Source organism: Mesitornis unicolor, unplaced genomic scaffold (assembly GCF_000695765.1).
Source record: "Mesitornis unicolor isolate BGI_N332 unplaced genomic scaffold, ASM69576v1 scaffold7746, whole genome shotgun sequence".
Taxonomy (NCBI): Eukaryota; Metazoa; Chordata; class Aves; order Mesitornithiformes; family Mesitornithidae; genus Mesitornis; species Mesitornis unicolor.
The window spans coordinates 1-13,617 of record NW_010190184.1 but is presented as its reverse complement, the minus strand read 5'-3'; the positions used below and the strand labels follow the sequence as shown (position 1 = coordinate 13,617).

The 13,617-nt window shown below is 38.8% G+C and overlaps 1 protein-coding gene across 1 annotated transcript; it reads right to left on the bottom strand.

Annotated features, from left to right (window-relative positions):
- Positions 1-1,553: 1,553 nt before the first annotated feature.
- On the bottom strand, positions 1,554-11,919 carry UEVLD (UEV and lactate/malate dehyrogenase domains). The gene is made up of 11 exons (XM_010186317.1): positions 11,811-11,919; positions 11,104-11,166; positions 10,229-10,392; positions 9,360-9,495; positions 8,193-8,317; positions 7,481-7,586; positions 5,462-5,632; positions 4,331-4,504; positions 3,804-3,888; positions 3,023-3,146; positions 1,554-1,756 (listed from the first exon to the last, which is right to left on the bottom strand). The coding sequence occupies exons 1-11, from the start codon at positions 11,917-11,919 to the stop codon at positions 1,592-1,594; spliced, it is 1,422 nt and encodes a 473-aa protein (XP_010184619.1). The 3' UTR covers positions 1,554-1,591.
- Between the last annotated feature and the right edge of the window lie 1,698 nt (positions 11,920-13,617).

The following is a 13,617-nucleotide window of genomic DNA, read 5'->3' as shown; positions in this document are numbered from 1 at the left end:
GCCGCCACACACCGGCCCGGCCCGGCCCAGCCCAGCCACCCCTCCCCGCCGCTACATACAAACAGGAAGCGGCCGCACAAGCCCGCTTCCGGCAGCGACACTCACTTCCGCCCGACCGTGACGTCACTTCCGCTAGAGGGCGGAGGTGAGGCCGGGCAGGCGGTGGCAGGGGCGGCAGAGCCGGATTTTGGGAATCAAAACCACTTCACAGCGCGTCTGCAAAACTGTCTGTAGCGCAGTTTATTGTTACCACGTATTTTTTTGGATTTAGTTTCCCGTGAGAGTGTGAAGAGCCATTTCCCATCACGCTGATCACGCTCCCGGCCTTTGGTTATTTTACAAGGAATAGGATGCAAACAGGAGCGTGACATTTCGTCTAAATAGCCAAGATCAGTTATTTTATAACGTAAGCATCAATTTGAAAAAGACCTCTGGAAGAGTTTACAGCTCTTCAGGATTATTAATTAAAATCCCCAAATAAAACACCTGGGCTATTCACGTAAGAACACAACACTTGGAAGACCAACATAAAAGCATAATTTTATACTGGTGTTTTCAAAGTAGGAGGAAAAAAAAGCCTCAACCCCTAAGCCCAGCCATGGTGTTGGGTGCTCTTTTTAAAGGTAGCAGCAAAGTTAGTCACTTGTAGCCATCACCAACTTTGTCCTATCACTGACAGCCACAAAGAGGGAAACTTGAGTATTCCATGAAAAAAATAAAAATAAAATTTGTATTCTCCTCAGCTGGCTCTGGATCAAAGCCTGAACTATCAGATACTTCTGCATTACTGTCAGGTTTTATTCTTTCTTTAAAGCCCAGCCCCTGCTCCACCCTGTCAGGAGGAGCACCAGTTCAATGCTGCACAGAGCAAGTGTTACAGGTACCAAGAACTGCAAATGCTTCAGTGCTCTGAACATCTTACACAGTGAGAGCAAACAAGTCATGACCAGAAAGTCTCAGACATCAGTAAACATAGAACACAAATTCATCACCAGTACTTCAGCTTTGAAGGACACTGCTAGCATCATGCCTTGGGCTTTTTTTCACCTCAGCAACAAGCAGGAGTCCATTGCCAAACAAGCACGTGTGACAGGCATGAGAGATGGAGCTGTGGAGCTGCATCTTCCAGCGCCCTGAAGAGCCAGAGCGGGATCATATTCTAGACAAGCCCCGGATGCAGCTCTTACAAACCAGGAGGAAGAGTCTGAGTTGGCTCTGCACGCTGGAGTTCCTGCAGAGCTGGTTAAGCTGCCCTCCTAGACTGTGTGCTAATGAGGTACAAAGAGCCAAGAATAATCCAAGCACCAGGCTAAAAACTAGCAACAAAAAAACAAAAGTCATCTGAATTTAGGTAAAACATTCTTGCACATTCCCCTCCTCATTTTGGCTACCAAAAGTGCACTTTTCAAATAAGAAATTACTGTGCAGTGCAGTACAAAAGAATTTAAGCCAAAACTGAGAAAGCACTTTTTGAAAGAAAAAAACCAACAACTTATTTTAGATAGAAAACCAAGTATATGCCAAGCAACCCATTCTCCCTAGCAAGTCTCTGGCTTTTGTGAGCAGGCACCGTGGCTTCCCTTGTGCTTGCTCACAGTTTCAGCTGCTGCTGAAGGTCATGAATTGATCCTGCACTGCTTTGCAGTTTCTCTTGCACAAGTGGATCTTCTTCCAGCTTGACCGTTTCAATCACTCCATTAGTTCCAAGAACACACGGGAGACTTAAGAACACTTCACTGTTTATATTGCAACACCCCTGAAACAATACAAAATCACTTGATTATTTCAATTACGCAAGAATATCCCATCATATGGCATGTTTTGTGTATGTCAAATACCAGTTGTTTTATATCCTGTGCAATGGTCTACTCTTTAGAAACTATAAAATGTTACTGCACACATAGAAAAATCTTGAACCATGCCTCACTTGGAGGAGTTTCCCAATATGGACATAGCAGATCTCCATAGTGCAGGCAAAAGCTTATACTACAGAGCACCGTTTAACCAGGTTCTTAGGCAGCACAAAGAGGGACACTTAATTAGTTCTTTTAGGACTGAACAAAATAAATTTAAAAACGCAGCAAAAACGAGCTATTCAGGAAATATTTTTAAAGTACTGATCCCATATTCATTCTGTGAGAGACTTTATTAAATGTGTATCTCTATAATTCAAGTTTATACTGTAGATTAGGTTTTTTTAGGATCTGCATGGGAAAATTTACATTGTATAGTTACTCTGCAGTTTAAGAGACCTGACATTTCTCTGTATCTTCACCGAGTTCACAAACTATTACAAATTTTACTTGAAAACACAATGATTAAATTGGTGTATGTTTGTACTTCATACAATAAGCAGCCTGCTCAACTTCCCTGCACTGGGACATGCAAGTCCTCCTTTTGAAGTCTGTAAACACAAGGGACCAGGAAATATTTCTACATGTGATTTTTCCTCATGTGAAATGACTTAATGCTTCAACAAAGCCTCTTAGGATAAACTTTAAACAAGGCTCAGTCTACAATTTTAAGTTAAATGTAGCTTCATAATCTCCTCACTACAAAAGTATGAAGGAGTAAAAAAGTAGTTGTTTCAAAGCTGGTCAAATAAAATACTGACAGAAAATGCATTGTATACTTTCATAAAAGATACTGAACTCTTTTTGCCCCTGAATCTACATTCAATACCAAGCACTTGGAAACTCTTGCACATATACTTCTCTTTATTTGCTGAATCTGGCTATTCTGGGGGAACTGGTCAGCAACCTTGAATGTATTTTTCCTCTGGACTCTTGTATTTTTTGGCAGAATAATACTCTTTTAATACTGGTTTCAGATTAACACAATGCATTTTCTCCTCAGTTTTGGATTAGGATTAAAAGCTGTTGTTGGAAGAAAGTAACAGAAGTAGTGCTACTTCAGAACAGTTACTTAAGTGAGATGACTGTGCTGCTAAAAATCAATTATTACATCCAGTGTAAATAATATAATTGCAGTGCCAACCAAAATATTTTAGTAAGACATTCACCTTTGCCAGAGTGGATACAGAATGAATCCTTCTTTTATCTTTCAGTATACTGTCAGTCAAATCAGCAACTGAGAGCCCAACAGACCAAGATCTCTGACCTCTTCCCTTTAGAACTTCCATAGCTCTACATAAACCAGAAAAAGGAGAAAAATGTTACGTTTAGATTTTAACTATTCCTATTTTGGTTTATATGTAAAACCCCAAAGACAGATTAAGTGTACTGTATCAGGTAAAGTGTACTATAAAAACGTGATTCACTGTTCTGGAAAACAACAGGAGTGAATTAAGAATTGCTTTAAAGAATTTCTTTATGTGTATTTTACCCAATAGTAACAATATTCTTTTCTATCAAGAGGTGTAACTGATAAGTGGCTACTTAAATAAGTTAAATTAACCCAAATGTGTACTTTGCTTTGAAGTAATCTGCTTCCACACAAGCTCTGAGAAAAGTGTACAGAAGGCTTATCTACTATTTAAAAAAACCAACCAAAACCAAACACAATCAAACTGGCAGCTCTAATATTCTGGTGTATATCCTACAAAGCTCATTTTGTACTTAGATCATCACAGGCACGACATCACTGAGAACCTCAGAAAAACAGCGGCCATATACACATAGATAAAAGTGAATGACACCCAGACCTACAATTTCCTATAAACTCAACGTGTGAATATTCTAGAGTGAACTTTCTCCTCTTCATAAAGAGCTGAAGCAAAAATCTCTACAAACATCAAGGGTCTAAACACGAAGAAAAAGATATCACATTTAGAACGGTGTTACCTGTTAGCCACCTTCTCCCTTGAGTTAGGAGCAGCCATCGCTTCCGTCTGTTTTGCAACTAAGTTACAACTGGTCCACGATGGTACTAAATAGAAACAGCCAACATTTAAATACACATCTGAACAGTGACTAAAACAGGTACCAGATAAGGTGAGGAGAAAAAAATAATAATTCAAGCTTTCCAAATTTTCCTTCCCCCACAACAACCCAAATGCAGTTGATGACCTTTGAAGATTCCCCGGACTGCTGAAATAAACTCTACAGTAGCAGCTGACCAGAGATACTTGCTTTAAAATGAACATGAGATAATTCTTACGTTAGCAGTAACCTACCATATATTATACCACATCTTCTTCCTCTTTCTACCTCTAACCTATATTGTTATGCCAAATAAAAAGCATTTGAGGTTGTATTTTCCTATTTTTTTAAATTGTGTCATTCTTTTTTTATTTTACTGTTCATTACTCAATTACGTAAGCACTGCCAGGGCATTATTTACTCAAAGTCATAATAAAGTATAGCTTTACCTTTGTCTTCCCCTTGTTCACCAATAATCCAAGCATCTTTTGCCAGCGCCTGTGCTTTCAAAAGGTTTGTCAGTATATACTGAAATCTCTCAGTATCTAGGTTGGCACCTACTCCAATAACTCTGCTTTTGGGAAATGCACTCAGCTTCCATGACACATATGTCATTATTTCAACTACATGCAAAAGAAAAATATGTTGACAATGATGGAACGCTCAAAATTCAGCACAACTGCAAGCCATGAATGAAATTATGGAAATTATACACACAATTATGAAAAACTCAGGACCAAGTTGTATTAATTTAGAAAAGTTATAAGCATGTAAGAAAACATCAGTAGTTTATTTCAACCTAAAACACCAAGTCAGGTGGGGAGGAGGTGAAGAAAATCACAGCCCAAGTAAAGTTTAAAGAGAAGTCGAGTGAAACTGCAGCATGAATCACCATGCTTTCCTCTACCAAAAATCTCACAGCCTTCTAAATTTAATTCAGCTGGTGTTTCATTTCTTTTCATTTGGCAAGCACTCTTTTCTCCATCTTCACAGCTCTAAATCATAGAAAGAGTAAGAAGCAATTGAGAAACAGAAAAGAGCGGTCTTCAGTGTGTTTTCAGGACAGAGAGGCTCACAGGTAGCTCTTCCCCTTTCAAGTAGTGTTTTTGCTTGCTTATTTCACAGTGTCCTTGACCAAACAAGATTTAAACTTTCCACCAAAAAATACCTGCAGTACTACATTACGTGTATTAGTAATCTGTGAGTCTGATCATATGGCACGTAACACATGCATCTATCCTTACTGCACAGGAGAAACATGTAAACAAAACTCACAACTGACAAGACAACAGCCAATGGATTCTAATCTTGTAGATACAGTCAGGTGGAAACTACAGACAGAGACACACAGGAATACATACCTTTTATACAAAACAAAGTATACTATTTTCTTTTATCTTGGTAACAGTAAAGAAAAAACCCTCAAAGACAGTGTCCTGCTCAAAGCTGAAAAGGAAAACATCTTTCAGAGTAGCAAGCATTTTTGAGTAAGTGGGTGCATTCAGCAGTAACGTATTTTTCAAATGGGGCAAAGAGAAAGCCAGCTGAGGGACAGAACATTAGGCAAAATATGAACATACCTGGATGAGAAGCAATGAGGAGAACAGTGTTCTGACTGTAGTGTGATATTGCTGGGATAATTCCTCTAAACAAATCCACATTGCTTTGTATGACATCAAGATAAGTCTGAGCATTACCCAGAGAATTAACTGTAAGTACCACAACTTTTGAATCAGCTGAAGCGGAAAAATCTGAAAACATAACAAAAATGTGTTTTTAAAATGTGTGACATTCTATCAAGTTTTGGATGCAAAACAAAGAGCTGTCCTAAAGGCTTAACTACAGCATCCAGCTTAGTTAGGGACTCTTCCCCTCCCACATTGCCCAATGTGAAATTCGAGGAACTTCCACAGCACCTGTAAAACACCACTCTCACAGAACTACTCTTCCTCTTTCACATTTGGCAAACGCAGAAGGCAGACTGCAGTTTGTCCAAGGTTACAGCACAGAGACCAGAAAACATCTAGACTGGGCTGACAGATAAGCTTTTTTGTGTTTTCTTGGCAAGAGAGAAAAAAAATACATCCATGAAATGTCTCCTTCATTTTTATTTTGATTTTTAGAGAAGGGCAAAGACTTTTACTCCATTATCTGAGGCTTCTATAATTTTTGATCCTATAGCTCAAAGACATTAAGACAACCATAAAACGTGTTCCAAAAGTCTATTTATTAACTCAAGTAAAAGGCATGTATTTATTAGCCAAGAAAAAAAACACAACTACATTTGCTGCAGAAATCCCACAGTCAAAGCTGCCTTGAGGGAGTAACTCTGAATATCTGAGTACCATACAGGTGATCAGCTTGGACACAGAGACAAGGTGATTTGACTGTTACCCCACTTCTGGAACCAGCTGAAGCCAAAGCATAGGCCTAGTGCACAGACAAATTGGAAGCATACACTAAGCAGGATATAATTCATACCAGCTTGCCCCAAACTATAAGCATACTAAAATAACAGGTGACAGCGTATAAGCATTTTGTAATACTGTAACCATGCTAACAGCATAGCCAGCAACAACATACAAGCTTTTTGTACGACAGCTAAATGTACATCTGTACTAGGTAACCACAAAGGCACAAACAGAGATTTGCAGTACAGTTGCACAACCAGGATTCAGAAGAAAATGTGCTAGCAGCACAACCTGTGAGATAAGATCAAAGGATGTAGAGCAGGCAATGTCAGGTGCAGAGTAAACAGATAACATGCCTGGTGGAACCAGAACAAGTCTCTGTCCCCGAAATAAGATATATTACATTAGAAGAACAAGAGCCCCTCATTTCATCTTGCAGAGGGTGCAATGAACATGAAACCACCACAGAGAAGCAAGGAAGGAAGAACAGGGAAGTTACTCAATTCAGATCCAGCTTCCCCTGTGGAAGAGCTTTCAAGCTGCAGCACCTCAACCTCTGTGACCAAGACCATCAAAGACTGTTCAAAGACAATCACCACTAATTATGGAGACAGGGCATCAACTCTGTTGAACTGCACACTCCCACCCAACTGAGGACAAGATTGTTAAGAAGTAATTGTCTGAATATTGATTAAGAACTACTGGCCATGTGCAAGTTTAAAGAACATCATCTAGGAAAGTAGTACTTTGAAACTTACCTTTGTTTATCAGCCTTTAACACTCTCAGAGCTATCTCTAATTCCCTAACATACATATGTCTTTTCCCTTTTCCTTCCCTCTTTCCTGAGGGAAGTACTGAAGTACTATAGCTTGGCTTCTCTCTATTTCTGCACGAGTCAAATTTCAGCATTAGCCTCTTATCCTGGAAGTAGACTCATATACTTCTATAAACACAATGAAAAAACGCCTGAAATAAAATTGATGCAAGCTTTGCTGAACCTTCCCTTCCCAATTCTGCCCTGAAAAGAAGGAGGAAAGCAAGAAGCTATGAAATGATAAGATCTTCTAAAAAAAGATGGCCTAGATGCCAGAGCCTCTCTATCTCCCCAGGTGTCCTGCTCTCATTAAAACGAGCATACGCACACACAGTACAGTACTTGCTCCCATTCCAGCAACCACATCTAATACCTTTGCTGATCTCCACATTGGGCAGAGCGAAGATCTCCAAGTCCATGGTCCCTCCTTTTGCTGCACCTTCAGAAAGATCCAAAAGAACAACCTTGTCAGCAGCACCCTGTAGGAATAAAAATTATGCAGATCAATAATAAAACAAACAAAAACTTGTTCTTGTGGGGGTGAGGAATAAAAACCAGTATTCCTCCAATTCCAGCATTTGTTGCAGTATGTACAAACCGAACAAAATTACTGACCAAAATTACTGTCAAATGACAAGAAGAAGAATTGAGTTTAGTAAGTTTAACTGGAAAATGACCAATTATGAAAAAATCAAAAAAAACCTCACAAAACTAAGTTATAAGTGTTGATGTTACTGTTCCCTCTGAGCATTTAGCTGTAATGAAGTACAGAGCATCTACAGACTATCCTTTTTCCGGGACAAGGAGATCCCAACTGTAATAGGCCACTGCTCAGGAAGAATCCTTTAAGGATTTTAAAAATAAGTTAATTCAATACTCAACTGTTTGTATTTAAAGAGTAGGCTGAGAAAGCAAGGCAGAAACTAACACTTCTGTGTGTCCACAGGTTAAGTGAAGAGGTAAATGAAATAACTGTTGACATGGCAATTAAAATTGCTGAGTTATTTTTATGTGTCAGACACTAAGAACTAGGTTGGGAGCCTCTCTATTAATCAGGCCTCTCGCTGTTTATAGTAATGATGTACCTTTGCTGCAACTGCTAGCACACATGCAATGCCAAGATCTCCTGCTCCAACAACAGTAATTTTGTTAAAACATCCTTCATTTTTGCTTCCATCGATTTTACTCTTTGATTTCATGTCAGTCTCTCCTACAATTAAAAGAAAACCACAAACTTAAGTGCTGGTCCACACTGTATCACTACCGGTATTGCTGTTTCATAAAGGATCACGGCTGTGACAGGGTTAAACCAAATTGCATAAACTTCTTCAAAACAGTGGTCAAGCCTGACCACAGAAAATTCATCACAACTTGCAAGGTGTAAAACACAAATACTCCTCTCTGGAGAGGAATGTTTTTTCACACAGTAGAAAGTATGAGCTCAACAATATCAAGAAGGGTTAAAAGTGCACACTATCTGTGTGCACCAGTTGTCACAGATAACCATCTGTGATTTCACTGAAAGAAGGAAGAAATGACTGACCTGAAGCAAATGTGTCAGAATCAACAACAACAGGACTGGAGCCATAAAATGCCCAGATAAAGGGAAACCTGAGAAATTCAGGAATTTTGCCAAAGACTTAAAATTGCTGAGATAAACTACTGAGGCAAAAATGCCAAATAGCACCCGCTCCCGAAGGGTGTAAGAGACAAGTCCAAAATCAGCTTGTCACCACTGACAAAGAACCCCAGAGATATAATATGGGCTCAACAGGCAGCTCTCCTTGTCCTCAGTGTTGCACACCAGTGATGGCGGTCAGACAGGTCTCAGGGCTTGCGACTGTGGATGTGAGAGTGTGAGTGACTGAGATCTGAGAGAATGAATGACTGTGACTGGGTAAAATCAACTTGTTTACAATAAAATCACATTTCCCTTCCACGAGATCCCACATAGAGTTATGCTGCAGCAATTTCCAACAAGTAAGTAGTACGAAGTCTACAGTATTTTTCAGTAGCCTTAAATGCAAACATCCAAAATGAGCTGCTTATTCAAATAAAGGGAATCTGAGCTCTCAGTTCAAAAAGAGGCACTTTTGATTATATAGAGAAAATACCAAACACTATGGGCATGCAAGCACCAAAAACTGAGATATTAAAATAGCGTAGGCATCTTTGTGATATTGAGTAATAACAATAAATAAAACAGATATTGTGTGGGAACATCACAAACAAGCACATGAAAACATCCACACCTTCAGTAATCTTTGCAATATAGGAGAGAAGTTCCGATTGCCTGGCTGCATCAGAAGATGACAGTGAATACAAAGGAAGCTCTTCCTCAAATTTTGCAATCATTTCCTTGATTAATCCAACGACAGTTGATTTAGGCTGAAATATAGCAATGCAGAAGACAAAGCTATTTCATACAGCAGTATCAGCTACAAACTGCAGTATTTAATAAAGAACCACAGCTGTACAAAATTTAATCAAATTATAAACACTGACACCCTTAACGCTTACATAAGCACTTAAGGTAAAGAAAAGCCTGAGAATTTCTGTATCAATAATGAAAAATATATCCCATCCATTTCAGAAAACTAGCATTCATTAAATAATTTTTACTGGCTGGTAGTCATATTTAAGTAAGATATTTGATACAGTGCAGAAAATCATTTAGCAGCACCACTGGCTTTTGAATCTCTCTGTTAGCATTTCAGAGTTCTGCTGAAAGAGACATACCCTAAAGGTAGGTACTTCCACTGAACTTTCTTGAGAGATAATCAACTGGTCTACTGTTATTCACAGCAACAAAGGAAGAAGTATCAAAGGGTCTACACACAAGGTTCATACTGCTTTATAACAAAGTCAATCCCTCTTTTCTTCAGCTGAAAACAATTTTTCTTACAATCACTTATAACCCCCTTCAAAATAACCTCAGTCTGAAGGCAGTAGTCTAAAGGGACATAACATTCTCCTTCACCTTGCATAATCATTACATATTTAACAAAACCCACAGAAAACAAAAAGCCCCAAACTCTATCCACTCGTCTCCATTGATTTCCATGATACCATGCTTTATTCCCAAATATGCTCCTCCCCTGTCAGCCTTTCCACCTCTTACATGGTTCCAGTTTTGCAGGTAGGGCAAATAAATCCTGCCGTGAGCATCAACATGCTTTCCCACTGAAACACTCATGTTCATAGTTGGCTTCAAGAAGCAAATGGGGGGAGCAAAGGGATGAGAATCCAGAATCCACAGACGAATCGGTATGTTATAGGAATTACCTGTTTAACACAAAACAAAAGCCATTGCTAACTCCTGCACTGAGAAAAGGCACCAGAAACCAGGCATGTGTGCATGTGCTTCACACTTCAGAATAACAACGAAAAAAAGCCTGACAGATCACTTTCTAGAGTCACACTGGAAAGTATTTATGTTACCGAGGGTAATTAATAAAAGCAGACTTGTCTGGTTCAACTTGAAGTGCCACCAATTGTGTCTTTCTTTATATAAAGCTTTGTCCTTGTTTTGTTTCCCAGAGTATTCTATCAGCCAGCGTGTCCCCTTTTCCACGCAAAGAAATCTCTTACAGCTACCCATGTCATACTTATTTTAGGACTCAACAACTGATGCAAAGAGCATCAAAAGCTTTAAGTTAAAAATAAAAAGTTACCTACTCATTATTTTTGGACACTGCACATACAAGCAAAAGGGCTTGTAGAGTTCATGCAACCTCCATTAGAGCCAACGAGTTTGCCTACAGTCTCAAACTAAATGGGTTTTTTTTTGAATACTTAATTGGCTTATACCACCTTATTTCAGCACCAGCACAAAGGCACTTTTTTATGCACTAGAAGTGGCTTCTGCCAATTCATGCTAAATCCTTTATAGCAACCTTTAAAGAAGCTGCACAGTACATTATTAAGAGGCAGTCCCAAACACATTTTACAATTAGATTCGTAACTCATAAGGCAATTATATTTGACTTATCTTACCATATTTCACTGGAATAGTACCACTAAAATTCAGGAGGTCCTTCTGGGATCCATCCTTGAAGGCTGAAATTAAACATGCGCTTGTTAAAATAACAATAAATCCTTTTGAATCTGACATTGCAATCCCATCCACAATTACCAATATACAAGGCTAATTTTTCTTTAAACATCAAATATATTGCTCCTGAAAGAACCAAGGCTAAAATGTTACTAAGGTCCCCCTCATCCTTTGCAATAATTCCTTAATTGAATCTTAATGAAAATTGCATTGGTACAACTAAGCACATCATTAGTCTGAAAATTCCTCATCCTGGATAATTCTGGTGTCGTAGGAACTTTCAGTTAGGTTGAGGGATTCTGGAATTTACACTTGACAAGCTAAAGACTTCAAAACGCTTCCAATAGAGTGATGGGATATGGGAAAAATGCTGTTACATATGAAGTATTTAAAAGAACAACAAACTTCTATATTTACCGACAAGTTAAAATTAAATTAAGTGAATGCATCACTTAGGTTTTTGTATGTATGCATTCTTGGAAGAGCTCTCAAAAATAGTCATGTGGCATGCAAAATTTTACTGCAAGTCAAAATAAAGATAGAAACACAACTGAAATATATTCACACTTTTTAGATTCTATTATACACAGTCTGAATTCATGTCAAGTAAGAATCACAATTAGTTCAAAGTAACTATATCACTTCTTACTGTATGTGTTCATGGAGAACGTGAAGTTTGGGTAGGTCTTGTTAACATGCTTTAGTTCTTCTATGGTCAGGTCTCTGAACTTATACTGGGAAGGGAGGAGAAAAAACATAATCAGAAAAAATGTTTCATTTCAAAGGCTTTTTCTTTCATTACCAGTGATAAGGAAAAGAAACCAAGAGAAAACTGAAAAACAAGAAGGGTAAGGTAATAATTACTTGTAGCATTATAAATAGTTTTGGTGTGAAATAAATTATTAAAAATTTGATACAAAAAAAAGCTCTAAAGGTATCGTGGGTCTGCTGTTGTTACATTATAACAGAGTTTCTGAACCTCACTCCTCATATACTATTACTTCCCCTTTACAGCTGTGTGGAGAGGCTCAATAAAATTTAGTCTCCTCTGCACACAATAAATAAAACCAACATAAAAATATTACCTTCTTAGAAAAAAGTTGTCTTATTACTAAGTTACTAGTAAAAACTCAGATCCACCTGCATACATTTTAGAAGAATTTAATAAGATGTTGATTTCCACAAACATAGTAAACACGTAAGTAGTTAGTTTTTGTGACTTCTTTTCCATGTTTAAGCTGTCCTTGAGAGCTGACAAATTCAAACAAAATAAAGCATCCCTTTTTCCTGCCTGTGGAAAACCTGCCCACAGATTAACAGAAGTACTGATGCTTGACATGTGATGTGAAAGTAACTACCAACAAGAATGAATCACTGCTACTTCATTTAGACTGTCTCCAGCCAGTTGACACCTGAACCTCCAGGAGATTTGCATCTTCCCACATCTGAAAGTCATGAAGAATATTTTCCACTTCCTAGATCAGAGCACAGAGTTGTGCTGGAACCCTCGCCTTGGCAAACGCAACTGCAGCCTGACAGTGGTTTAAAGAGCTGCTCACTGCACTGGAATACTTCTCATGAAGTAGCAGCTAAAATCTACCACCTCTTCAGTAAGGCACTTCACCAGAAACAGCAGCAATCCTACAGCTCTGTGGATGGCAAGAGTATTTTTCACTTTGTACAAAATACTTTTTAGTCAGCTTCTCCACATCCAGTCTTACAGGAAACTGCAAAGTCAAGCAGTAAAACAAAACAAAACACCAAACCAAACCAAAAAACAACCAAAACAAAACACCAAAAATCCCAAACGAACAAAACAAACAAAACCCAAAGGTGCCCAATTTAGGAATGTCTATGCAACTTAGATTTTTAAATTTAGCACACCTTCAGTGGTGTTGATACAACTGGTTGTGAAATCAAAGCAATCTTCCCCCAGCTGACCCCCTTTCTTACTCATAGTGCAAAGTGAGGCATTCCTATTATATATTTTGTTCTTTTCTAAAGATAAGATCTTTATGAAGCAAGTCAGATAAGAACCTTTCTCATTTGGCACCTAAAAGTTATTTGGTATGGTCAAAATTTAAATATGCATCCCCCAGTTTCTCATATGGAACTTAAAACATTTTTACCTCACAGGGCTGTTACAAAAATAAATTTGTGTTTGTAAAGCGAGGAGAAACTAATGCACAAAATGCATTAGAATTAAATGCAAATGCATTAAGAGAAACTAATACCACAAAAAAAAGCCTCCAAGGAAATTAGCATCTCCTCACGCAAAGTTTCGCCCGCGCTGCCTGGGGGCAGCGGGAGGGCGGCGGCACCGCACACCCTCAGCCCTACCCTCAACTCGGCACTTTCCCTCCCACGCCCTCACGCTTTAACTTTTATCGACCGGGCGCCGGCCGCCCCAGACCGCACGCTGCATCCCTTCCTGCTGCGGGAAAGCCGCTCCGTTC